At 40.8% G+C, this 27,783-nt stretch overlaps 1 protein-coding gene across 5 annotated transcripts in view; it reads left to right on the forward strand.

The window, feature by feature from the left end:
• Positions 1-27,783, forward strand: part of Cep192 (centrosomal protein 192) — a 102,977-nt gene that overhangs the window by 54,668 nt on the left and 20,526 nt on the right. For 4 of the 5 annotated variants that reach the window (XM_071602492.1, XM_071602494.1, XM_071602493.1 and 1 more), the window contains 16 exons: positions 726-1,623; positions 2,461-2,609; positions 4,010-4,240; positions 10,082-10,207; positions 10,376-10,519; positions 10,634-10,697; positions 11,125-11,264; positions 11,358-11,450; positions 11,983-12,101; positions 12,994-13,170; positions 17,207-17,297; positions 17,449-17,625; positions 20,427-20,687; positions 20,944-21,059; positions 22,393-22,502; positions 25,036-25,186. In XM_071602492.1, the coding sequence (XP_071458593.1) occupies positions 726-1,623; positions 2,461-2,609; positions 4,010-4,240; positions 10,082-10,207; positions 10,376-10,519; positions 10,634-10,697; positions 11,125-11,264; positions 11,358-11,450; positions 11,983-12,101; positions 12,994-13,170; positions 17,207-17,297; positions 17,449-17,625; positions 20,427-20,687; positions 20,944-21,059; positions 22,393-22,502; positions 25,036-25,186 (3,047 nt within the window). The remainder of the gene's footprint in view (positions 1-725; positions 1,624-2,460; positions 2,610-4,009; positions 4,241-10,081; positions 10,208-10,375; positions 10,520-10,633; positions 10,698-11,124; positions 11,265-11,357; positions 11,451-11,982; positions 12,102-12,993; positions 13,171-17,206; positions 17,298-17,448; positions 17,626-20,426; positions 20,688-20,943; positions 21,060-22,392; positions 22,503-25,035; positions 25,187-27,783) is intronic. The other variant, XM_071602496.1, reaches the window with a different exon arrangement.

The raw sequence follows: 27,783 nt of genomic DNA on the forward strand, positions 1-27,783 counted from the left end.
AAAAGCTCATTCCAATAGCAGTGTGGTGGAGGGAGTCGGGGAGAGCAAGATTAAAATCAGGGAGGTTTGACATGAAGCTACTGTAGTCATTCAGGTAAGAGACAGTATGAGCCTGTCTTGAGGAAGTGTGTGTGTGTGGCGAGTGTGACAGAAGTGAGTTTCTTAAGGAGCTGAATTTGATTATTGTGGGCCTGTGGTGTAGACCTCCTCCACCAATCTGTGAAATACAGGGTGCAGTGTTAGGGTGGAGTATTACATCCATTTCATTGAATACTATCTTTTTGGTGGTGGTAGATATTGACTCTGTGTTCTTCGCCTAGTGGTTAAGAACTGAGTGATGGCGTCAGACAGCCTGTCCTCTGTTGCTTCCTCAGACAGACTAAACCTTCCTAAACCTGTTTCTTCACCCTTGAGGAGGAATACTATGTGAGGGCAGTGCTTGTCTCCTACTACTTGGCCCCCAAATATCTATTGTTATTGTTAATAACCAACAAATAATCTTTCTTTATCAATATCTTTGTTTTTAAAGCTTTGGTCCAGAGGAGGTTTCCATACCTACATTTCACAGCTTCCAGGCTACTTTTCTTTGTGTAAACCAGCTCATTTTCAGAGAGATAATGTCAGATCCTTTTCTGATTTTGTGTGAGATTATAACAGTGTGGTTTGAATTTGTTATATTCAATCTATCTGTGGATAATTTTGAAAATTATTTTGTCACACTCAAGAGTGATATCACCAGTGAGTTGAGCACCACAATTATTCAATCAAGCCTAGCACCATTGGAGGAACATGCTATGGAAAAGCTGAGAAAAAAGGTTCCATTTCAGAATAGAGGAAGAAGAGCCTCATCATCTCTTATTCAGAGCCAGTCTGATTTGAAAAATGTGACTGAAACTACTTCTCTGAGTAGCAGACCTGAGGGTGGAGAATCAAGTCAAGATCCTTCCTCCAAAAGAGGAGAGCCATTGGAAACCAGTGAAGAACGTTTGACATCAAACCGCAGTGACCTGGATCCAGTCAGCGAGGCTCTCCTGAGCAAGCCAGGTCTGAGCCATCAGGTGGGGGGGCTAGCCTCATCTCACCTTGCTGTGTCCTGCCTGAGGTCCATGGAAGAAGGTCAGAGAGTCATTTCTAAAGACACCTCGAGCACCAACAGTGAGTTCAGTGGCCAGATTCCTAATCAGAACACCTCTGGAAACCTGCGAGGCCCCGTCTCCCAACTCATGGCTCACGGCTCTGCTGAGGAGGTGCAGAATGTACCTGCAGTGCACCCCACACTCTGGACGGCACATTCTCTCAGCACCGCTCCCTTGAACCAGCAGTATGTGGATACACTGTCTTCAGCAGGGAACGTTGCCTTGCCTCAGTGCCATTCAGGCAGCGCCTCGGCCTGTGGGTTCTCAGGATGCTTTACTTACCCTGCTATCGCAGGAGACCACGTTCAGAACTCCATGGCTATGGGGATTTACCTGGGACCTGATCTCACCCCTGGATTGATGGGTCCCACTTCTCTCTATACCCGGTGTTCTAATACCTTACATCAGAACCTGCTAAGCTCAGTACCATCTTTTACTGTGCAGTCTGGAGTGGAATCCTGGGATTCAGGAACCATGTCAGGATGTGGTGAGATGCTTCTTGTCTCTTTTTTTCTACTGTTCCTTTTACTATTTAAAGGTTGCTTTTTGTCAAATGGGATTGTCAAACCAGTGTTTCAAGGGGATACTGGCCATACTTTCTTACAAGTTTTGTTCTCTGTTTGGAGAACAGAATAATATTTCTACACAGAAGTCCCTTAAGTTGGCTTAGAACAGTAAGCTTATGCAGGTGGAAAGGTTCCTTGACTTTCTCCTCATTCTTCTGCTCTATGCTTGGATTTTTGTTCTTTCAACTAGGAAGTGACCACGTTAGGAGTCCTTGACATACCTTAGGAGTTCAGAGAGGTGATATGGTGGTGGGCAGAACTCCTGCTCTCCCCACAGGGATAGGTATTTCCCTGACAGTGGTCTGCTCAACAGGGCTGGGCACTGTACCCGTCCACCGTAGTACTGTCTTCTCTGTCCTTCAAGGTGTTTGCGTGAGGATGGAAAAGATGGGGGAAAGATGGCACTTCTGAAGATTAGAGCCTCTGTGGTTTCTTTCTAATTCAGGCAGTGGCTTATAATTTGGGAGAGGAAAAAGGACAGATTTCCAACTAATAATAACATGAGTGAGTTAATTGGCTGTACGTTGTGAGTTTGAAAAATTATAATTTTTTTTTTCTTCTCCTGGTCTGGATAGAGGAGGAATAATTGTTAGCAGGCCTCCACTCAGGTTTGTGCAGCATCAAGGGCTCCTGCACACCCAGGGCACTGTCCTGGGACTCGTAAAGTAGGCAGTCTTATATTATAAATTCCATTTGACCTCTCCTGCTTTTAACAAGGTGTTTGATCTGAATGCTTGTTTTGATGTCTTCTCATGCAGACAGCGTCAGAGTGCCTGAGGAGTTGAAGTTTCCTCATGCTTGCTGTGTCAGTATTGCTTCGCAGACCTACCTTAGTGTACTCAATCCAACTGGCCGTTGGCTACAAGTCAGCATTGGGGTTCTCAGTGTTAGCGTTAATGGTGAAAAGGTAAGCTTTCTGCGTCTTCTTGGCTTCACAGCTATGCATGGGGAAGCACTGACTTCCCTCTGGATTCGTCCACCCTGCGCACATGCACTGGAATGGGATCCTTCTTCAGTGCCCTTTTGGTTGTTTTACTCACAGTGGAAGAAGTGACATCTGAACGTGTTTTGCGTTTTCCATTGGCTATTAATCATTGTTTTATCGTTTATTTATTAAAGTATGTCAGGTTGCTTTTAGTGCTGTTAAATCACTGAATGTTTTGAGTTTCTGGTCTCTACTTGTTGGTTTCTTGAGATAGGATTGGCTATAAGTTGCTATCATATATCCAAAAAAAAGGAAAGAAAGAAACACGTCACCCTTGGGGTTATGTCTTTATTGAGTTAAGGGTAGTCTTTTTGACTAATTGATCTGATCATTTTCCTACATGATCTTTTGAAATACTTGAAAAAAAACCCAGTTTTTTAAAAAAAGTATGTTTTCCCTTAGTTGTTGATAGATCTTTATTTTATTTATACAGGGTGCTAAGAATTGAACCCAGTGCCTCACACATGCAAGGCAAGAGCGCTACCACTGAGCCCTAGCCCCAGCCCCCAAAAAACCCAGTTTTAACAAGTTAACATTAACTTGCATGGTCTGGGTCTCCCACATGGTCAGTGACTGCTGCTTTAATTCCAAATGTAGATCTCATTTGAACAGAGTGAGCAGGGAAGGGGGAATATTGTCCATGGCTGCCTTCTGACGTGTCTTGTCTGCAATACTGCTTGCTAGCCAGCGTTGGCAGATAAACTTGCTCCTCCCTTTTTCCTCCTAAAGTAAAAGTGTCTCTACCTTGCCACTTCCTTTCCTCCCTGCTTTCAGATCCTTGGTCATGAAAAGCAGGTGATTGGAGGAAGGCTTGAGAGTGGAAGGTGAGATTTGATTAAGGGAATCTGGGAGTCTGCGTAGTCCTGTCTGTGGATGTGGGAGTGGGAAGAAGATCCCCATCTACAGTGAGGAGGACTGTCTAATGGGAGCCATAATTGCAGTACTGGGGTCTTATTGAGGCCCTGAGAGATCAGCCTGACTCCCTGCCCCACATGGTGCAGATGCAGAAGCCATGTTCCAGAGAGCTTTCCAGGGCCAAGTGCTTCCACTTTTAGTGCCTCTTTTAAGAAGAGTGAGAGTATAGATAAATGTGTTTGCTTTAAAATAGGCTAGGGAGACCCATTCTTGATGCAGTAAGAGTAGTTCAAACTGGGGAGCGAGTTGACAGATAGTAAGTTGTAAAATGTGAGTATTTTCGAACAGATAATAAATGTCTAGATTTTCAATTAACTGTGAAAAGGAATTTTAAACTTGGATATTCTCCTTGATTTTCAATGCAAAGCCATTTCTTAACAAATCCTGTGGGTTTTTTTTTTTTAAAGGTGGATCTTTCAACATGTCCTTGTCTAGTTTTCAAGAATAAAGTCATCATAAGACCTCATGCCACAGAGGAGATAAAAGTACTTTTCATACCATCCAGTCCTGGGATTTTCCGATGTATGTTCAGTGTTGCTTCTTGGCCATTTTCAGCAGATTCTGAGACAATAGCACAAGCAGAAGCTTTGGCGAGCAAAGTCATTTTCACTGCTATCGCCGAGACCCCTGTTATTGAGGTAAACGAGTCTTGTCATTCCTGGTGTTTTAATATAGGCTGTTTAACCTTAGATGTAATATTTGGGAAAAATAAATGTGGGCCAATGTGCCACAAAGTTAATTTCAAGCTGAACATTAGTTCTTAGAATCTTGTATTCCAGAATTTGAAATTATTTTGTTTTTTATTACAGGAAACATAAATACACTTACTAAGATGTTTGTAAAGCAGAGTTTTAAACCCTATTTCCCACTGATTCCATTGTGTATTTGACATACACTTAGGAGAGCACTAGGTACACGCTGCTTCTCCTTTCTCTGTGCCTGAAGAGTCCTTGCTAGCTGCAAGCCTTCCTCTTCTACAGTCATCCATTTTCTGAAAGTGAAAGAAAAATCAGTCTACCCAAACTGGGATGATATAAATGCTCCTTGGATGACACACCTGTTGAGGACAGTAGGTTCCTGCCCTGGCTGCACGTTGGAATGACACGGGGAGCTTTCTAGGCTCCCCAAGACCTACTTAGTCAGAGGGATTACAGAAGGCAGCCTTAGCTATAGTGTAGGTACTTCCAAGAAGTGCCTCTTCTTAAGCAATAATGAAATTAGAACTAACAGGGCAGGATGGAGGAACGGGAGAGGGCACAGACAAGAATGCTCATTAAAGCGAGTTGATTCCTAAAAGTTTAACAGAACCTAACATGTTTATTTAACCCACAGGTGTTACTGAGCTCCTACTAAAGCTAATTTGTTGTTTTGTTCAACAAAACCGTAGCAGTGACTTGTAGTTTAGAGCTGGGATGTGGGTGTGAGGGCCAAGGCAGCCTCTCGGGAGGCTGAGGAAAATTATCCCACGGTTTTCTCACAGTACACTTTTCCCAGAGGAATGCTTATTAACTTCACCCGACAATTTCTAGGGTAGGGAGGAGAAAGTAGAATTCGTAGATGTTCTCTTTATTATAAACTGTTAATGATCTTTTTCTGAAGTGCCAGTTTATGTATTTCTCCATCAACTCTGCTGTGATTGCTTTTCTCTTGATCAGTTTTCAACTTTAACACTATTGACATTTTGGGCTCAAATTCTTTACTGGTGAGGGTCCCGTCTTTTGTTGTATGGGATGTTGAGTGTTGTCCCTGGCCTACGTTTGTTAGATACCAGTAATAGTCCTTTCCCAGTCCTGATAACCCAAAACATCTCCGGGAGGTGTTGCATTCCCCCCTCAACTGCCCCCCAATTGAGAACACAGCTGTTAATCATCTGCGTGTCAGTATGTGTACACGAGGCTTTTGAACCTGCACTTAAGGAGCTTACATTTTTGTAGCACACATGAAAATCACTGCTAGGCGGCCATATTTAAAGTTGTCACGTCTTGCGTGAGCAGCTCAAGTCAGTGGCATTGAGCAGTGTAAGGCATTGTTCCAAAACAGGGCTGTGCATTGGAATCAGTTGATGAACTTCAAGAATCCCGATGTTTGTGTCAGAGCTTTGAGTCTACCCGACAGTTTTGGGGACCACTGGAGTAAGTAAGGATCATTCAGCATCATCCAGACCAATTAAAGTTGATTTCTTAGAGGAGTGGACATGGGCCCTGAGGGACAAGCAGGGTTGAGTAGGGAGTGTGAGGCATGGTTCAAGAATGGTATAGAGGCCCCACCCACAGAAACAGAGCGATTGGCGGAGGATCTCCCAGGTACTACAGCAAACATATGTAGCAGTGTGCGTATCTTTATTTTTGTATCTTTGCCAATTTACTCTCTTAATTTATGTGCCCACAAGAAATGTATGAGAGCTCCTATTAGTGCTAACATTAGGGTTAGTTTTCTAATTGTTTACTTGTTTTAAATTGGTTGCTTATTTCTTGGATGTGGCTTATATTTTAATTTGTGTGCTTGGATTACTAGTTACATTTAGTATCTTTTTCTCTTTGTTGTTAACTATATTTGCTTTCCCTTTCTCTGCCCATTTTTCTTTTGTTTTGAAAGTATTGATTTTTTGTAGATGTTCCTTATATTCTGGATTATAATTGTTTGCTAATTATTATGCTTTGTGGTTATTTTTTCCCATTCTTGTTCCCTTTCAACTTATTATCTTTAGTTGGGCTGAAATTTTAAATATAACACAGTCAGGTAGGACTCTATATACCAGATATAAAAATATCTCTGGGAATAGGGGGAGAAGCTGGGTCCTGCTGGGTCCTTCCCTACATATTCTCTCCTTGGGGAAATGCATTATTACTTGAGTGGATATTAGTGTGATATGTTTGAACAGTCATTTGGCATAATTGATGGTAAAAAAGGACATTGAAATTTAACCAGATTATGTAAGTAAATTATACACTAGCTTTTAAGTATCACTTTAAGAAGCAGTATGGTAAGTAAGCAGTGGGGGAAATCTTGAATATATGTGTATAGAATAAATAAAATCAAATATTCTGAACTGTGGTCCAGCTTAGTAGCAGAGCACTTGCCTAACATGACAGGGCCTTGGGTATAGTCTCCAGCACCACAAGAGCAAACAGCTGTTCTTTGTTATATGAATTAGTGCAGCTTGCAATAGTTTTCAGTGACAACATCACACATAGATGAAAAAGTGCTGTGGGAGTGAGCTTTCTGGACACCTATGGACAGCTCAGGAGCAGCTTCAGTGGTGGAGAAGCCCCTGCTGTTGATGTTGCTGGGCTCAGTTTGGGTGCCTTCGCCTTCTGAGTAGGATCCTCCTCCCACGGATGGTGGAAGGCTTCACTCTCATGTCTCTGGGCCTCTGAAGGGATGTCACCTGACTCTGTGAAGGGATTGGCAGTTCCCCCTGCCTCTCACCCCACCCTCCCCTTCTCTTTGGCTTACTTTGCTCTTTCACTGGACACCTTTCATCATCTGACAGCATAAGTCATCACTAAGTTATAGCCTCTGTTCCTTGTGTGTTGTTGCTGTCTACCCTCTTTGCCCTACTAAAGTGTGAGTCCCTTGTGGGCAGCATCTGTATTTCTGTTGTTCATATCCAGAATGTGCCTGGCACACAGGGGCTTGATTAATGTTTTTTGAGCTCTTGATTCAAATCAGAAGTACAGATAGCAATATTTCTAAATTACATGGTTTTTAGAATATTGTATTTCATAGGTACATCCCAGAAGTTTGTATACTAAAGTTCTAAAGTACTAAAGTTGCCTAGAAAGTCTTTAAATGCTTTTGTGGTTTCCAGCTATGTGGGGGTGTTGGGATGCCCCCCTTCCTTTTTGTGCCCCCCTTCCTTTTTGTGCTCAAATACAAGATGGAGATCATCTGAAGCCCGTGTGTGTTCAGTCCTGCTGCTCCTGCCTGTCTAAAAGGCACGGTGGTTCTTCTCTTCAGTCCTGAGTGCGTATGTGTCCTGGAGTTCTTTTCCTTTCCCTGTGTCCTTGCCAACACGTTGGTTAGCTTAGACTTTCAGCTTCTGAGAGAGGTGGCTGTAGATGTGGGATTTCTCCTATATGGAGAATTATAATTTCTATCAGTTTTGTCTTTGGTGTCCTGAAGCTGTATTGTCACGTGTGTTTTAGGCTCAGAATTGCTTTATCTTTTACATGAAATGCTTCCTTTTAAGCAGCAATGCTTTTTATCCGTTCTGTATTAAAGTCTCTTTTGTCTGGAGTTAATATTTCTATCATCTTTTGTTAACTAATTTCTTTTTTTAAAAAATATTTTTATTAGTTGTTGATGGATATTTATTTATTTATTTATTTATATGTGGTGCTGAGAATCGAACCCCGTGCCTCATACATGCTAGGCAAGAGCTCTACCAATGAGCCACAGCCCCAGCCCCTTGTTAACTAATTTCTTAGATATCTATTTCCATCTCTCTATTTTTCAGTATGCAGCATATATTTTATTATAGTATCTTTTAAAAATTCAGTGTTTTTCTTGCCCTTCTTTGGACTAGTTTTGGAAATTATACATTTTATTTCTATTTTTATCACATTGGTTACCTAAGTCTAAAGCTAATCAGGAGTGCTGTTCTATCCCCCAAACAATACATTTTGATCATTTTAGGACTCATCTTTTTCTTACTATTTTTAATTTTCTAGTTCCAAATAGCTTTTTATATCTCAACATTAAGATATGTTAATAGATATGGTCGATCCAGCTGTGCATACATTGGTTTTGCTCACCATTGCTTTATGAATATTCTGCTTTCCCCTCCATCATGGATCCTGTTGTATCTGTATTTAAGATGAACTTATACAGATGTGCCTCAGTTTACAATGGGGTTGTATCTTGATAAACTCATCATAAGTGGAAATATTATAAATGGAAAGTGCATTTAATACCTCAAACCTACCAAATATTATAGCTGAGTCTAAGCTACCTTAAACTACTCAGAGCACTTACCTTAGCCTGCAGCTGGGCAGAACTATCTAGCATAGAGCCTATTTTATACTCGTGTCAGCTCTCTCATGAATACAGATGCAGTGTGCTCTGGATATACTGTCACTGTTTCTTTTTGTGGCCACGTGGCTTAGGGGAGCCATAGCAGGCTGCCACTGCCTGGCACTGAGAGACCACTGTGTTTCCCTAGCCCTAATAAAGTTAGGGACCCTCTAGTTTATTTCAGGTTCTGGAGGTACTAGTGCTTCTGTTAATTATTTATTTATTTATTTATTTTAGTCTTCTTGATTATTTTCTTCACGTGGCTTCTGATTTTTTTTAATTGATACTTACAAGTTTTAACATAAGCGCACATTCATTTAGGCTGCTTTTGCTGTAGGGGGCCCATGTTGCCCTGGTCTTTGGAGCACTCCTGGAGATCATGTTGCAGAGTCTCAGCTGGGGCTCTTCAGGCCTAAGTTCAGGTTTTCCTGTTCTCCATGTGATTCTTCAGGCACCCCCATGCCTAGACAGGCTCCCTGGTATTTTTCCAGGCATGGGAACAGAGTTTTTTCCAGTTCCCTTTTAATTTCTAAAAAGGGCACTTCTTTTAATTTTGGGGTTTTTTGCATGAAGTTCAATTTCCATTCTGTCCCACCCTGCCCCCAGCAAGCGAGCTTGAAGTCCTGTCTTCCAAGGGTATTAAAGCTCAACCATCTTGGGGTTGACTCTGGACCCCAGACCCTCATGGGACACCAGAGTCAGTTCCCTCCCACTGGGCAGTCTGCCTTTGGTTTCCTTGTATTTTATGTTTGGTTAGATAAAAAAAAAGAAAGAAAAAAAGTGTTAAATATTGCCTAGCATTTCTACATGGGTCAGGCTATGAGCATCTACTAGGTGTCCTTCCACGTTTGAAAAAGTCAGTGTTGTCATGTAGTAAGCACCTGCTTTAAACTTTTGATATATCTAGTTAAATGTCATTTTAAATATTTTCATAGTATCAGAAGTTTGGATGCAATCTGAAAATGCCAAGATATTCATGATAGGTTTTTTTTAAATATTTTTATTGTATTTGTTTATCTATCTATTTATTTTTTTATGTGGTGCTGAGGATCAAACCCAGGGCCTTGCAAGTGCTAGGCAAGCGCTCTACTGCTGAGCCACAACCCCACGCCTTCATGATAGTTTTGAAGGGAACTGAGAAATGTATATTCTAAGAATTGAACTCATTGAAGGGAGATTTATATACTTTATAAAATTCTCATTTTCTCTTAAGATCCAGTAGTTTTTTCAGAATAGCAGCAGCTAATCTTAGGAATTTATGTACATGAACTCCCTAAAAAGAAGAATTTAACATTTAGTTTTGTTGAAAATAAGCAATTATAAAATAGCTTAGGAAAAACTTAGGTCTAAATTCACTTTCAACATTGAGTAGTGATTGTGGTCAGAAGAGGCAGTTATATGTACATAAGGTATGGTCTTTATTCATGTATGTTTTTCATAAATCAGTTTTTTCTCAAACTTAGGTAGAAACAGAAGAGAAAGGTGTTCTTAATTTTGGTGACTTGACTTATGGTGGCTGGAAGGCTCTACCACTAAAGCTGATAAACAGGACACATGCCACTGTCCCGGTCAGACTGACCATTAATGCTGTGAGTATCAACAGAGTAGGAAACGTTACAGAGGACATGGTTTGGAATTATAGACTACTGATACCCTTGGCTGATTTTTCTGGTGGAAGTAAATTGTGTTGTTGAGGGTTCTGTTGCCAGAGATAGCACTGTGGCTTTACTGAACTTGACCCTTCTGTTTCTGAATAGAACGCCTTAGCCTGGTGCTGCTTCACCTTTTCCAAGGAACCCATTCATGCTTCTCTGAAAGCTGCTCCTTATGCCGATGTGATTGCTCAGCTGGCAGCCCCCTCTGTGGTCAGTCATGTGATGCCTGCCAGTCAGGAAGGACAGGTAGGCTAGGCGGGTTGAGGAGCTGGCTCTTCTCTCATTAAGACTTTATTCTTATTTTAACTAGTATACACTAAAATAATAATAATAATTCTTTTTTTTTTTTCTGTTTTGTAGGATCCTGAATTTCTGATAATTTGGGTTCTTTTTCATAGTCCAAAGAAACAAATTGCTTCTTCAGGTATCATATTTGTACTTTGTGGGAATTACTTATATCTAAATAAACTATAAATTTCAAGCTTATTTTCTCTCTCATTAAAAGTGACTATTTTGACAATTGTTAAGAATTTTATGTTTAGAAAATGGGCAGATGGTATGATATTTTGGGTCAAACCTGTGTATTTATGGGTAACCCAACCAAGTGTCATAGAAAACCTGTGGGGGAGTTCGTTCTCTCTCTCTCTCTCTCTCTCTCTCTCTCTCTCTCCCCCCCCCCCATCTCCCTCTCTCCCCCCACCCCTTTCCAATCTTTTCTGTTTCTCCTTTAATTCTTTAAAAAAAACTCTTGTCTAAATCTTCTTGTGTTCCCTAAGGGCATTGTGTTGGCTGATGAGAGCATTAGGATTAAATAACTCTAGTCTCTGAACTAAAAGAATGAACTTTTGTAGAGATTCTAGACCCTGCAGAAGAATTCTTGGCGAGAGTGGATATAGAAGTTGACAGCCCAAACCCTACACCAGTTCTTAGCAGTGTGGGTCTCCGAGCAAGAGCAGGAGTGGCTCGAATCCATGCTCCTAGGGACTTACAGGTACCTCAGTTCCTGGCTGTCGCTGTTTTGTGTGCCGGCTGATGCATTGAATCAGGTCCATTTTGTAAGTGTGGGTTTTGTCCTGTCCTTTAGACTGTGCACTTGCTGGCTGGTGTGAATTCCTCAACAAAGCAGTACCTGCCTTTGAAAAATGCTGGCAATATTGAAGTTTACTTAGATATCAAGGTAAGAGTTTCTTTCATTCGATCTCTCTTTTGACTGTAAAGATCTCACTTCTGAAGGCTGCAGGACTTCCTGTCCTGGCAGAGCCTAAGGGTCAAACTAGAGAATCGTCTGTGTTGTGAGAGCTGGGTGCCGCTGGCAGGCAGCATGCCCCAGTGCCCTTGTGTCAGAGCCTGATGTCCTGAGTTCAAGAACCGGCTTCTGACTAGTGCTGAAAAAAATGTGTGTATCATCTCGTGGTGAGATAGGATGGAGAAGATTGGTCCCCACGGTGGACATGAGTTGAGACCTGTGGGTAGACCTGGGAGAGGGTGGAAGGACTGGGCTTTGGGGGTAGAGGGGAGATAGGTTTGTTATGGAGGAATAAGGAGAAAAAATATATATTCTTCAAAAGAATAAATAAGTTGGGACAGTGATGGACAAGGAAGAAGGGACAAATAACCTGTCATAGTGAAAAGTGCACATAGGACAAGCTTGACTGAGGGTGGGCTGCACTTGGATGAGTCAACACTGAGCGATGGCTATGATTGTTCAGGTCCCAGGACCAGGAAGTCACTTTTCAGTGGATCCAGAAAATTTATTCCTTAAGCCTGGTGAAGAACATGAAGTCCTAGTTTCATTTATGCCAAAGGATCCCAAGGTCTGTGAGGAAAGGTAAGGTGAACATACTTATGTGAAGCCCTTACTCATGTCACAACAGCCACTTGCTCCAACATACTTCACCTGGGGCCTGAATGCAGAAGTACGTGTCTGACTTCTCGTACCTGATAGAGCTCTACCTCTTTTTCTTTAAGCCTCAGATTTTTGTTGTTGTTGTTGTTGTTGTTGCAAAAAATCTTGTTTTAAACCAACTGAATAGAAATTAAGAAATTACTATTTTCAAGTATATTCTGACAAAAGTAAATAATAAAACATCAATATTGGTGTTTATCAATTTTGATGTTTTCTCATTAATTTTTTCTTTTTCTCCCAGGAAACCTTTAATTGACCTTGTTGCTTATTAATTTAGTACTATTTCCAGTCCCTTTTCCAGGCCTGTGGTTTTTTGGCCCCCAAATCATAAGCAAATATCAACTTATAGCCAGAATACCACTATTGTTTGTATTTGAACTTGAGTGCATAAACCTAGCTTAACACATACCACCTCTGAGACTCATTGCTTGCCGCCTGCCTGGGGTACAGTCTGCTGTTGGGACCCTGCAGAAGAAGAGAGCAATCTGGCTGCACCAGTGTGAAAGCTTGTGTCTGGAATGCTTGCCCTAAACTCCCCTGGGCAAGTCCCTTCTGGGAAACTTTCCTGACTTCCCAAGTTTCTCATAAGTTGTATCCCCATAACACCATGACCGTCTCATGTCACCCCATGTGGATGTGATCCTGATTGTCCCCTTGCTCTGACTGCACTCTTTTCTGGACTGTGAGCTCTAACGGCAGGAATATCATGGTACCCCTGGCACCTAGCTCTGTTTCTTGGATAAAGAAGCACTTAAAAAACAGTTGCCAAAAGAACGGTTACAGGACATTTGACATAGATTTTTCTCTTTGTTAGGATCTTGAAAATATTTGTGCAGCCATTTGGACCCCAGTATGAAGTTGTGTTAAAGGGCGAGGTGGTTTCTTCAGGAGGTAACCCTCTGCTGCCAGGACCTTGTGGCTCAGATGTTCCATTGATCTTGTCCAACAGGCAGTTTCTGGCCTGGGGAGGTGTCCCGCTCGGCAGAACACAGTAAGTGTGCACGGGCCATCCACGGTGCTGAGGATTGCTCATTAATGTTGTTCTCTCCTGGGTGATTATGACCGTGTTATTGTTTCTAGAGTTGATAAAGCTATCTTATGTTCACTTAATCTTCCTACTCTGAATTTTCATGTTTGCAGTACAAAATTTTCCTCTTTTTAAAATACATCCCAAAGAAATAGGTTTGAGGGTTTTTTGGCTCTTCAGCAAATTCTCTGCTGATTACCAAATGTAAGCAGTTAAGAGCTTGTGGGTTCCTTCTGTGGAAAGGAAGGAGGAAAAAGTAGAGATGTTATCAACTTGTTACAGTCTTGTTTGTGAGTGTTTGGTGCTGCAGTGTTAAAGACTGCAAGGGGTCTCTAGTGGAGCAGATGCGTACTGTTTAATCTCTGTATTTGATTCTAAATAAATTTGTAAAGAAACAACTAGAAATACATAAATTAATACAACTATGAGAATAGTACACATCATAATTAAGATTAATTTGCATGTAATATATTTAGTATATTAAGTGTTTCCCTTTATAAACATAACAATATAATCAACTTTTCTTTTTACAAGCCTTAAATTAGTAAACAAATGCTTATAATGACCTAATAATGACTAGGCTGAGGGTTTACTCTTCCATATTTTGTACTTTTGTGTTTTTCCTTAAATGTCTTACACATACACTTCCATGGTACCTGAGAGATAGGAACTCCTGGCTGAACTTCTACTCTGATTGTGAAGAAATTGCTTTTTAAAAACTTATTTCTTTAGTTCTGAAAGGGTCTGCTTGAACCTCTTCACTTGCAGAGTTCATCCATGCCTTAGTTGTCTCTGTCTTGTTACAAAAGCAGCTTACAAAAAGACGAGTAAGATGAGAACAAGTGGAAAGTGACTCCTGTGGGAAGTAGGAGGAGGTGATGTACAAAGGCAGGGAGAGCTCCAGTGCCTGCCGAGGCCCTGTGTGTCCCCACCTCTGGTAGGCTCAGGCCTGCACTGAAAATCTGCCCGCACTGTGGAGAACCACACCATCAGTTACCCGGATCCCAGTGTGCAGAAGTGAAGCACAGACTGGTTACTGCCTGGGAGAAGTATGACTCCTCCTGCCCCAGCTTTTGAGATGTATCTCCCCATAGATCTGTGCAGTGCAGTGAATCTCACAGATAAACAGCAGATTCAGATACCATTTCCAGAGACCCCTCTCCCACTTAGTTGCTTCTGTGTGGTCTGATAGTGGGGTGCCCAGGCATGGTACAGCAAAGCATTTATCTGGGCCTTGCCAGATCCATGTAATCGCAGCTTGAAATGATTCAGGTCATTTCAAGAATGGGCAGCCTGTGTATTCTTCAAGCACCTCACAGTAGACATTTCTCTCAGCCAGCCTTTTAGCAGTTAATTTGAAGTAATGATCCCTCTCCAGCAGCTCTTTTGCTGCTGGTCATGTGTGTCCTTGTGCTTTTGCAGCCAGCTAGATGGTTAGAACTGAAGAATATGTTGAGAGCAAGGCTGAGCAAGGCCATGTGTCTGTCTAGAAAGCTCTTCTAGCTCTCTGCAGTTGAGCATGAACAGTGCCTACATGACAGAACTTCCCTTGCTTCCCCAGACGTTGACTTGTGGTCTGCTGTAATACACGTACACACAGTTGTTTGAGGTCCTTAAGTAAGTTCTGTGCTATGGAAGGCAACCAAAATCGTTTTGGTTAAGGTGGGGGCTGTAAAAGGCTAGTGTCCATTTTGACACACAGCTTTTCTCATAGCTGATCTTATCTGTTAAGTCAAAAGGCAGAAAAAAGTTGAATCATTCTTGCACTGATCCTGAAGATTTTTCTGCCCTGTGAGAAAGGTTGTAATAAATGATCACTGTGGTAGGGATGGCTGTTCTTAAGATCCAGCCTCTCCTCAGATGCCATGCCTTCCTGAAACCTCACTTTCAGCTTACCAAAAGTCGAATTAATGTGTGCTGAATTATTTTAAAATAAAAAATAGTTAAATTGGGACTGGGGTTATGGTTCAGCAGGAGAGCGCTCACCTAGCATGTGAAAGGCCCTGGGTTCAATCCTCAGCACTACATAAAAATAAAAATATTGTGTCCAACTACAACTAAAAAAAATATTTAAAAAAATAACTATAAAAAATTAGTTAAATTGAATACGAGCAGTGTGTTGCCCGTGCTTTTGTCCTTGTCACTGACATTTCTGCCCTAGTGTCTTCCTGAGTGAAAGGCCTTCAGACTCTCCTCGCTTCATGGCTTCACTTCCTTATGGAGAGTTCTTGGGCTCCGACAGGTGCAAGGAGCTTCGGTGCAAGAGTGTCCCTTACTTACAATAGTTGGGTAGATAAATTTGCCTCAACTGGAGGAATGTGCCAGTCCTGTGGGAACTGCTCTACCTGTGGTTGGTGAAAGCTGGGCTCTGAAAACAACATCCCGAGCATTAGTGGACATGACGCTAATAAGCACAAGGTATTTTGTGCTGCACTTAGTGAATCTGTGGATTCTGTAATTCTCCTCACCCCGTTTTTGTGTCCTGCATAGAAAAAAAGAGTTTTTCCATCACAAATGGTGCATGCTGCCCCTCTGTGAGGGTTTTACGACAGAATTCAGGATAAAGAGGCACATTTATTGTCTGCTTAGAAAGGAAACTTCCTGTTTTTCCCCCACCATGAAATGTCCTAGGAGGCAGCTGAGGCTGTGCTGAGAGGGGGAAGATCATGTGTCTGCTGGGACCCCCATGCCTCCCCTCTTGTAGGAGAAGGTCCTGTTGCAGAATGTGGAGTACAGAGGACAAATTAATAAATGATAATGTTGGGGGAAAATGTGATTAAATTAATGGATTTCGCTTCTGTTGCAGAAAGGAATGATAATAAATTACAGTTGTATTTTCCAAGCATAGAATGATCCAAAGATAGTATTTAATATCAAATTTTGGATTCCTACTTAAAAATCTTCATTTTTCCACAATCTGCTTATTCATTCTGGTTTCTTTCTTATATGTGTGCTTAAACACTTCAGTCCTTTAGATTTTTTCTCATTAATTTTTGTGAATTCCTTGAAGAATAAAGATATTAATCCTTTTTGATTGTGGAATTCCTATTTTAAACTGGAAACCAAGTTCTCTTCCCCTCAACTTGATAACTCTACTTCTTAAAATAATAACTATGTTTCTTTAAAAATTAAAAAATAATAGGCTGAGGATGTGGCTCAAGCGGTAGTGCGCTCGCCTGGCATGCGTGCGACCTGGGTTCGATTCTCAGCACCACATACAAACAAAGATGTTATTTCCGCCGAAAACTAAAAAATAAATAAATATTTTTTAAAAAAAGAAGAATTTAAAAATTAAAAAATAAGTAAAAATGAAAGCTTTACCAAATAGCATTCCTCCAAGTCAGTCTTCCCTAGGCAACATAGCTATGGGTGGTTTTCCTAGGGGTGCGGACAGCTGGAGCTTAGTCTTTCCCTTTGAACACCAGGTGGACAAGGCCAAGACCACAGCTTCCATGTTGAACTGCTCATCTTCACATTTTGGGTGAAATAGGGCTTGGCCCACATACTCAGTATTCCCCAATGGAGAGGCAAGTCACATGGTTTCAGAAATTCAAAGGGTTTCCTGCCAGCCAGTTGTTACTCACATGTTTATTTTCCTTGCAGTGGAACTTTTTAAAAGCAGGATGAATTCAGCACACTGCTAGGAGCACTTGTTTGCCTGAAAGCTAAATTGAGCCAGATATTCCCCTTAGCTGTGGCATTGACTTAATGATTGAATTTCTTCAGTGATGTTCATTAATTTTTTTATAAGGCAGACAATATGACAGAGAATAAGGCCCGCCGAGGAGCTGTAATTGGAGAGAGATTAAGCCAAAAAGCTCGTCTGCTAAGGTGACCCCCACGCCTTCTGTTTTTAGAAGCGAGGGCCCAAGACTGTGAGGATGACACTGGCCTGCTAAGATGGTGTATGCCACCAGCCCAGGTCTGCAAATGCCACGGTTGGTTTTGACTGGCTTTATTTTTGATAGTTGTAGCATTTGAAACATGTAATTGTTTCCAGACTTCAGAAGCTGGCATTGAGAAGTAACTCCACATCCATGGCCCAGCACTTGCGGCTGCTTATCAAAGGACAGGACCAGGACTGCTTTCAGGTCTGTAGAATGCATGGCCTTTGTTTTGCCCCATGTTTTGTCTCCATCCAGACAGTCACATATGCAGGCAGGTTTTTTACATTTTGTATTAGTAGTGTGTTTTGTTTGTGCTATTATTTTGTTTTATGCAGTGATTATTTTTAAATTATAGCTTCAGAACACTTTTGGCTTAGAAGAGCGATTGACCAGTAACTGTGAGATCAGAATGCAGCCAAAAGAAGACATTGTAATCTCAGTATTATTTTCACCTACTCGGTTATCTTGTATGTTGGCTAAACTGGAAATCAAACAGCTTGGAAATCAATCACAACCAGGCATTAAGTTCATGGTAAGATAACTCCATTGCTTCTTTCCTCACAGGCAGTTTTTGACAAGTTATAACTACTGGTTGGCAAGTTATATCATCCATCTTTTTTACAAGCAAGTTAGGGACAATTGTCAAGTTATAAAAGCAACCAATTAAGTATTTGTTTTTTTTTTTTAAAGAATTTTAATATTTATTTTTTAGATATCGGCGGACACAACATCTTTGTATATGGTGCTGAGGATCGAACCCAGGCCACACGCATGCCAGGCAAGCGCACTACCGCTTGAGCCACATCCCAGCCCAAGTATTTGTATTTTCTAACGTTTTTAGGTGTCATTTCAGTTTGAGGATTTTGAAATGATTCTGACTTTTTAGGAACACATTTTTTGGTAAATTCAGGTAGAGCTTTGTTTAAGATACTGACTTTCCAAGTAAATTTTTATCTTTTCAATTGGGCAAAAATACTAAAAAAAAATTTAAAAAAGAAAAAATTTTTATCTTTTCAATTGGCAGTCTGTCTGGTCTGCTGTAACCAAATGGGTAAATTTATAAACATTTATATTTGATCGAGGTGCCAGCAGATTCATTGTCTTCAGAGGGTTGCCGTCTGCTTCAGACATGGTGCCTTCATGTTGGGTCTTCACATGATGAAAGGAGCAAAGGCACTCCCTTCGTATTTGTTTTATTTATTTATTTTTCTTGTGGTACTAGGGGTGGATCCTAGGGCCTGGTGCATGCGAGGCGAGTTCTCCACCACTGAGCTATATCTCTATCCTGCCCTCATCCGCTTTTTAATGAGGGCACTATTCCCATTTTCAAGGACAGGGCCCTCACGTAATTCAGACTTCTGAAAGGACCTCACCTCTTAACACTATCATTTGGAGATTAAGTTTCAACATTCAAATTTGGGGGGACACTGACCTTCAGACCATAGCAAATATCTGTTGATAGAATTGCTAGACTCTTTTGTAAATATAGAGATACAAGGACAAGTTTTTATATTTTGCCTATTCCCAGCATAATTTTTAAAAGCGATTTGAGGCTGTTTACATAACTACATTCAGAGCAACTAGAGATAAAAGGAATAAATTATTGAGGAAAGAAAATAAGAGCCTAATAGTCAGTGCAACTTGAGCTGCATGCTATTGCACACCTTCACACCGCACAGTCACCTGGCAGTGGGGCTGGGACCACCAGCCGCAGAGGGCATGTGATGATTAGAGGATTGGCCAGGATAGCTTTGTTTGACTCTGGCATTGACTTCTTCTGTGTGGAGCCAGTTGATTGGCCCCACCGTGGGCAGAATTGTTTAAAGACCTAAGAGGTTGTTTTTAAACGTGGCATCCGTAAATGTGACAAAACACTATGTACCTGAGTGCATAGCTCTCTAATAATTTGGTTTCATGTAAAGATAAAATTTGGTTAGTGGAGAAGACCAAATGGGCTGTGTTTTAAGATTATCCTGATTATTTTTTGAATAGTTTTCAGGTTTACTAGCCAATGTTTGAGGTTATTAGTAAAGAAGATTCCCTAGAGAACTAATAACTGGTGATTTAGGGTAGAACTATTTGATTTGACAGTCACCAAGCCCATGTTTGGGTTTGACGTACTCTTAAAGAAACCAGGGTCCTTGTGGGGTTTCTACTGAAGTCATTGACCACCTCATCTTTTTATAGAGGTGGGCTGAGTACGGCTCCCCAGGGGCTTTATTTCACAGGAGCATCAAGACCACGAACAGGGTGTGTTTTTCTTCACTCTTAGTAGAGTGGTGGATGACACTTCACTGACACTTCTCCCCTGGACAAGGGAATCCAGGGAGCCATCCCTGTCTGTCACTTAGACTCACCGTGAGTCAGTCCCTTCACTTTCTCTGACATGCAGCAACTTGCCATCCCAGTTTTTTTTGCAGAATTATTTAGTAGTTGAAAGAATTATGCAATAATACTCACATACCCTATCACTTAGATTGTAAAATCATATTTCACTATATTTCTCTTTCCCGTATTTAACCATCTATCAGTTCATCTTTTTTTTTTTTTTTTTTGGTTACCGGGGATTGAACTTGGGGGCACTCGACCTCTGAGCCACATCCCCAGCCCTGTTACTATGTAGCTATCAGTTAATTTTTTAATTATTAGAGAGCTATGCACTCAGGTACATAGTGTTTTGTACATAGTATTTTGTATTTTAATTAGGCACAGGATCTCACTGAGTTGCTTAGAGCCTCGCTGTTACTGAGGCTAGCTTTGAATTTGCAATCCTCCTGTCTCAGCCTCTCAAGCCACTGGGATTACAGGCATCCGTCACCACACCCGGCTGTTGCAGTTCATCTTTTTTATGCATTTCAGGGTAAATTACAAATTATCAGTATGTTGAACCCTAAAAACTTCTTAAGCAAGCATGTCTACTCTAATGCTTGGATCATTCCTCTGTCATCTAGGCTTGGCTTTTGTAACAGTGAAATGATTATTTTCAACATACTAAAGGGCATGTAATTTTGCAACTCTTTATTTTTCCTTTATGATAAGGTTTTTAGGGGCTGGGTTGTGGCTCAATGGTAGAGAGCTTTCCTGGCACATGTGAAGCACTGGGTTTAATCGTCAGCACCACATAAAATAAAATAAAGGTATTGTGTCTATCTACAACTAAAAAATATTTAATAAAAAAAACAGATAAGGGCTTTATATAATGCTGGACTGGAAGTGGGATAACTTCTAGCCCAAGTATGCAGAGACACATGAAATCATTCTGTATCATCTTCTGACTATAATTAAATCTGCTTTCTTACATAAAAATAATTTTGTATGTGTATATTCTTTTAGATACCTTTGTCTGGATATGGAGGAACAAGTAATCTTATTTTGGAAGGTGTTAAAAAATTAACTGATAGCTACATGGTAACAGTGAATGACTTAATACCTGGCAAAGAAAGTAAAGTTGTTGTTTCTGTCCGAAACACCGGCTCTCGAGCAGCTTTTGTCAAGGCAATAGGTTTTAAGGATTCTCAGAAAAAAGTTTTGCTGGATCCCAGAGTATTGAAGATTTTTCCAGATAAATTTGTGCTCAAGGAAAGAACACAGGAAGTAAGTACAAAAGTCTCTGCCCTAAAAAATTCAACTCATTTGTAGATTAATAATGCTGTATTTTATGGTCAAAAGCTAAAATAGTATTTGGAAGTAATGTAGGAGTTGAAGTGCTAGTCCAGTCTTCTTGGAAGTGCCACACGTATGCAGTTGTGCCTGTGTTGGAGGTTTAGGCTCCTAAGACTGTTTATCCAGAGTGAACTGACTTACTCAAGAAAAATACTTAATATTCACTTCTGATTTTTCTTGGCATTAGGATGTTACTATAATATATAATCCGCCAGACAGAAAGAATGACTGTAAAACTGCAACAGAACTGTCAACTATATACTTCTTTGGTGGAGATGAAATTTCCAGACAGCAGTATCGAAGGTAGATTGCTTCCTTTAGACAATGTTGGGAATTTTTCAGTGGAAATAATGAAGGTGTAAATGTTTTGATATTTGGGATTATTAACATACTTCACTGTGTACTAGTGAACTGGCAAGTGACAATAGATCAGTGTCAGGAGAGATTTTAAGAACCACTGAGATTATATTGCATAAACATACCAATTTGAAATATTTCTGGGAATTCTGTGAATTATTAGAAAGAATTATATTTTAGAAGTGTGTAAGATATCTGAACTTCAAGCTGCTTAAAGCATGTACTTTTGTAGAATTTGATATATCTAAATATGGTTTACTATGCTGAACTTCTGACAAATTTTAAGATTTTGATCTAGGTCTAGGTGTGATTTAAACATAAGTTACATCCTTAGGTGTTAAATTCTGGAATATTTTATTATAAAATTCCGTTTCTTAGCCTGGAGGACCTGATTATGGGACATGTGGCGCTCATGACACTCATCTCTTAGTAGAAGTCATTGGCTGCAGTATGGCATGCAGTGAATACGCAGGTTTCCTTCCAGCCCTTTGTACTCTGCTTTGTTTTCTTCTCAAGATAATTTGGGAAACAGTTTAATTTTTAATTTGTTCGGGCTCATTGGAATGTTTGATAACAAGTAGTTAGTGGTGACTTGCTACAGGATGCTGGAACAGGCCACATGTGAAAAGCTCACCTTGGAAACTTGGCTCTATTTATTATTGTAGAAGTAGAACCTGACTTTTAGAGAAGTCAGATTGCCAAGTTTTCTGGATTTTTAAAATTTCTGTCCAGTGGGATATAGAAGTTGGTGTATTGTTTCAAACCTTTCTTTGCCAAAAATTTACAGCAGTGAGATTTCCTTATGAACATTTGGGAGTATTATAAAATAATTTACAGTTGAGTTTTCACTTCAGAGATCTCTAGAAGAGCCTAGAATAGGTATACTTATATGGTAATTTAAGTATTTTCCTCTAATGTCTTATCAGTTTTTCCATGTTCTTTTTCCCCCCATGTTCTTTTTTTGAGACAGATTTCTGACAAATTATCGTTATCACAAATAATGAAAATGTAAGACCTGAAAAGAATCTAATTTTACTATTCTTTTTATTCTTACATTAGAGAGTTCTTGTTTTGGTATAAATATTTAATGGAAGCTAGTGATTTTACTACCATATGTACTGTACAAAACAGATTTTTCTTTTAAAAGTACTTGTGTTAGGAATTAAAATATGAGATCTCTAAACTAATGTGATGTGCTGTTAGTAGGTCTTGCCAATGCATAAATGAAGAGACTATTTTAATACATCAAATCATTTTGAATAAAACTCTTCCCTGGCAGAGCCCTGTTGGATAACCCAGGGGTTGTAAGACAGATCCTTCCAGAACACAGCGTGCTGCACAGCGTGAATTTTGCTGAAGTGTTCCGAGATGAGATGCTAGTCAATGAAGGTAAGCGTCTCAGTGTGTCTTCAGTCTCTTGGTCACTTCATGATGTCATCTGCATCATGATGTGGCCGAAGAAGGAAGATGTTAATTGGATGTGTTATCAGGCTGAACTTGAGCCACAGCTGTGCTACCATGACTTGGAACAAATGGTGTCACTGAGTGAGACTCAGTTCTCATCTGTCAAGTGGGAAGAATGGCATCTAGCTTCTCATCCATGGAGAGTTGTTCTGAGGATCGTGGAAGAGCTTTGCCTCATCAGTATTCTGGGTGTTAGTAATATGTCCCCACACATGTTCTGTGGGTAGGCTTGTAAAAAGGGCAGAGCCATTGGTAAGCCCAGGTTATCTCATGTCATAAGTGTGAACTTATGGTCATGTTGAGGGCTCTGGGCTCCTGTGCCTACTGTAAGATTTATGAAGGATTTGATGGTAGCAAAACATTCAAAGCAGGCATGGGAACTGACTGTAATCTAAGTGATGGGCCCTATTTGAGAAAAACAGTTAAAATGTTTAATAATGTCTGCTCTCGTACAAAATAAATGTACCAAGATGTGTAACATAGTACTATTTATAAAAGAAGTAAGACTAGGCATTTAGGTTTAATTTTGCAGTTTTAAGTGGTATGAATATATAAATGACAGAAAACTCTTCATCTATTTAGGGAAGCATTATTTTAAAATTTTGTGTAATATGATCTCATTTTGACAAAAATTATATGTAAATATTCATGCTAATAAAATTGCAGGAGTTTGCTCTCCAAACTGAATATTAGGTGGTTTTTGTTGTGGTAGGATTTCAGATGATAGCTTTTGCCCTTTATTTCCTAGTTTTTTAATGATGGAATTATTTCTGAAATATAGGACAGCAAAGGAAAAGGACAGTTGTACCTCTAAACAGGTAATATAGAATAAGCTGATCTTTTCCATAAATTAGGAGTCTAGGTCATCTGCTCCAGGGGATGGCAGGCATGGATTAGACAAAAGTGATACACAGATTTATAATGGACATGTATATCCTCAGTGTGCCAAGGAGCAGGGCATGGAGAACAAACCTTGGTGGTGGAAGCTAAGGCAGGGCCATCTCTGTCAGTTCTGCCCTTCTTCTCTTCTCTAGGAAAGGTCCAAGTCAGAGTGGACCTGAGCTGTGCTTTGGCAAGGGAGCACAGACTCTAGTGACACTGCAGCGTGTTGAGCACCGAGGTCACAGGCAGGTAGCAAGGGCTTACACAAGCAGGATGGACACTTGCCTTTCAGGGTGTGGACAGCAGGATGTGTCCTGACCACAGGGCCAAGAATTGAAGCTTGCTAGAGCATGTTTAAGAATGCGGGAGAACACCAGGAGCGGCCTTCCATTGAGAATGAGGTGACCGAGGTGCTGATGGGGAGGGGCAGGCCTGGACAGGGAGCTGCCCGTTCCACACTTCAAGAGGAGTGTGCTTTCAGGGTTGTCCAGGGACCCAGCCAAGTACTGCAGCAGCCCATCCAAGGTAGGGGAGAGCTGGGACTTTGGCCAGGTCTTCGGGACATCAGGTCTTTGGGACATCAACTCTCAATACAGTGGTATATTTATTGTCCACATGAATAAAGGCAGTAATCCCACATTTTCATGTTGGTGAGTGCCACACACTGCCTGTGAGGACGCTGCAGTTGCACTTTTTTGATTACTTTGAATGACATTTGCTTGTACATATTACAAGTATTGATGATAGTGATCTCACGTTTATAAACTGATTTATAGCAAATATTCTCATGATAGATTTAAATTTTTATAATCAAATACCTTGGCTAATGTATTTTTAAATTTATAGTCACTATTTTTAATTTCCCATTTAAAATATATAATTTATAATGATTACCATATTTTGCATAAAATATAAGTACATTCTATAAAATTTAATGTATATGAAAATTCAGCTGACCTAATCTAGAGGTGTTTTGTCTGAGTAGTATTTTATTGATCTGCAAATTTTTACTTAAACTGGGCGTGTTTTGTGTTTCTGGGTGCTCTGGTTGGCTGTCTGTGTGACCTTCACTTACATATTGTGCATTCTTAGCCCCTTTGTACTTCAGATTCCTCGTTTTTGAAGAAGACATAATACCTACCTCAAAGAATTGTTCTGAAACTTTAGTTAATATAAAGGGGCTAGAATGATGCCTGGCCCACAGTAAGTTTTATATAAATGTTGTTGTCATGTTCAAAAACATTTTTTGTTGAGAGGATCACAATACCACCTGAGAGAGGTTGTTACTTCATATTATAATAGAGGAAACTAAAGCTCAGAGAGGTTAGTAACTTGCCAAAGGTCACAGAGCTAATGAGAAGCAAGGGTAGTAAATGTTCAACTCAGAGCCAGAGCCGTCAACCACTGATGCTGAACTGCCTGTAATTTCATGCCAGCCTGTTGAATTAAAATCAGAATGTCACCTACCCCAACCTAGGAAAATAACATTCTATGGCTATTAGCATATAAACTTATGTATTTTGTGTTGTATTTATGTAATGATTGATGTATTTCAAAATACTGTTTTCTTTTTCAGTGTATGATCTTCCTCAATGGCCTATTGATATTCATCTCTTTTATGGAAACATGCGAAAAATTACCCTTTCAGTAATTGGAGAATTCAGAGATTCTGTCTCCTGCCATGAGTTTCTTCAGCCACCTTCTAAAGCTACCTTGGAATCTAAAAGGTAAAACAAATGTAACTCCGACCAGATTTGAGGATTGGTTTATAGTAGAACTGATGTTTTTCCCCTATACTTCTTTCAAAATGTTTATTTCACCTTTATTTTTTAGTTTAAGTTAAACATCATTTCAGACTTACAGGAAAGTTTAGAAATAGTACAGAGAACTCAAACCCTGTCCCCAGTACCCCTCATTTGCAATTTACTGTATTCAGCAAACTTAGCCACTGAGGCACATCCTCAGCCCTTTCTTATTTATTTATTTATTTTAAATTTTGTGGTACTGGAAGTGAACCAGGGTCTTGTGCACGTGAGCACTCTACCAACTGAGCTCTGTCCCCAGTCCCTCACTAAACTGCTCAGGGCCTCAGCCTCCTGAGTCGCTGGGATCCTGAGTGTGTGCCACCCTCCCTCGCTGCCTTGTCATCTTGATTTGAATAGATCTTTTTCCTGAATCACTAAGTGTGAGCTGTAGGCACGGTGTGACAGTAAGCCCTGAAGTTGCGAAACCACTCTCTGTGTAGTCATGGTAAACTCCACAGAATCAGAACATGTCATGCTAATACAGTGGTATCATTTAAGGATCCCTTACACATTTCCCAGTTGTTAGAATAATATTCTCTATATTTAAATCAAACCACAAAGCAAAAAACTTCCTTTTTTTTCCTTCCTCTGTGGTTCAAAGTTGAATCTGAGCTCACATGCCTCTGTACTGTCTCTCAGTATAGAAAGAGTTCTCCGTCCTTCCTCACCTTTCTCAAGTGAGCTAGCAGGGTTGGGTTACCAAATCAGATCTGTGGATTCAAAAGACATTCGGCTTTACTAATAATTTTAGGCAAAGCCTGGGGAAGTCTGGAGCTGCCTATGGCACTTTCTAGATACTTTTTACAGCATTCATTTACCTGTGCTCTGGTTCAAGTTTTACACAAGTTTTCCAGGTTGGGCCTGTGGTCTTTGGATGACACGAATGGTAGTTGTTCAAGGCTGAAAGTTCTGTTTTATACTTTGATAATTATGTAACGTGATAGTTCTTCACAGGACTGTATCCATAAACCTGTAAGTTTCAGGTTTCCTTATCACAACACAGTTCTGGAGAGATCAGGTCTATCCTGTTAAGAGCCTTCCATAGATGAGCTGGGAGATCTGTCATTGGCAGGATTTCCAGATTTGTCCAAGTCACCTTTCATTTCTCTGAGTTTTTGCTGGTGACATGGAGAAAACAGGCTCCAAGCTAGCTGCTGATAACTCACCCTTGTCCTGCAGCGACTTTGAGATTGAGGCAGCCTCCAGACCTTACAGATTCAGGTCTCATGCTTGGCAGAACACCCGGGAAGTGCTGCTACTCTTTTTTTGGTGCGTTTTCTCAGGTGGTGCACAGTTCTGGTCTGTCCTGCTGCTCACAATATTTATCATGTAGTTGGAAATAGTGTCTCACACACCAGCTTTCTCATGCAGCTATACTCAGGAGATACTAAATTGTCTTGTTGCTTAACATATTCTTCATATCCATCAATAGTAGCTGCCTGAGTCACACTGTTACACTTACAGTCACCAAGGGGTGATATTTAGAATTCTGTTGTTCTCCACTTATTAGCTGGCTTTGCATTCTGAGGAAGAGGTTTCGTGTCTTTTATTCACTTACATTAGGATGGACTCAGGGGTTTCATGTTGTTCTTCACTGTCCTTGCATTTTGTATCCGCGTCCCTGATCCCTTCCGTCTGTTTTTGGCTCCACACATGTTTTAGGCTCACCCCCCACTCCTCCACCAGCCCTAGGGCAGCTAATTCTCCTGGGGGGCATAGCTTCTTTCAGCAGAGACTGGCACGGGGAGCCAGGAGGTTGGCTAGCGCTCACTCCTGTGGTGTCACTGCCCTAGTCCGCACAGTGGGCAGAGCTCGTGTGTGAATCAACACACAGGTCCACCACAGCGACGCTGTTTCTGTTTGTAAATATGTTGAAGCCATGAGTTTTGCCAGACCCTCCAATTCTGCTCTCGCCACAGTGCTCTTTTCCTGAATTGGACCCTTTTTCTCCAGTACCAGGGATCCTGTCCCTGTTATCCCTAGCATGTTTACCTTTTCCCTCCATCCCCTGCTGTTCACTCCTCTTTCTGGCCCAAGGGCCGTCTTCCTGAGCCCAGTGCTGCCAGTGAGTCCTGGCTGAGCCCCCTTGAGGGCTAGTGCTCCAGGGCCCTCCCACCTACCTTGCACCCTGGCCACCAGCCTGCTCTCTTTCCTGTTCTTTTAGTGCTGAACTTCATTCAGAGACATTCACGGAAAGACTTAAAGGTAATAGTTATATACGTTAAAAATCACCTTGAAACTCTTTATTTTATGAGGAACTAATGCTTAATTAGCAAAAAAGTCAAGAATGTTAAATGTTGTTATGGTTTAAATATTGCATCTGACTTGTGGCCAGTGCCGCACTGTTTTCTGGAGCTATAGAGGTCTGTTCTATTTGTTTTTTGTCACACCGGGGATTGAACCCAAGGGTGCGCTACCACTGAGCTACATGCCAGGCGCTTTTTTTGAGACAGAGTCTCACTAAGTTTTCCAGGCTGGCCTTAAACTTGCCATCCTCCTGCCCTCAGCCTCCAGAGTTT

This window comes from Marmota flaviventris, chromosome 16 (genome assembly GCF_047511675.1).
Source record: "Marmota flaviventris isolate mMarFla1 chromosome 16, mMarFla1.hap1, whole genome shotgun sequence".
Lineage (NCBI taxonomy): Eukaryota > Metazoa > Chordata > Mammalia > Rodentia > Sciuridae > Marmota > Marmota flaviventris.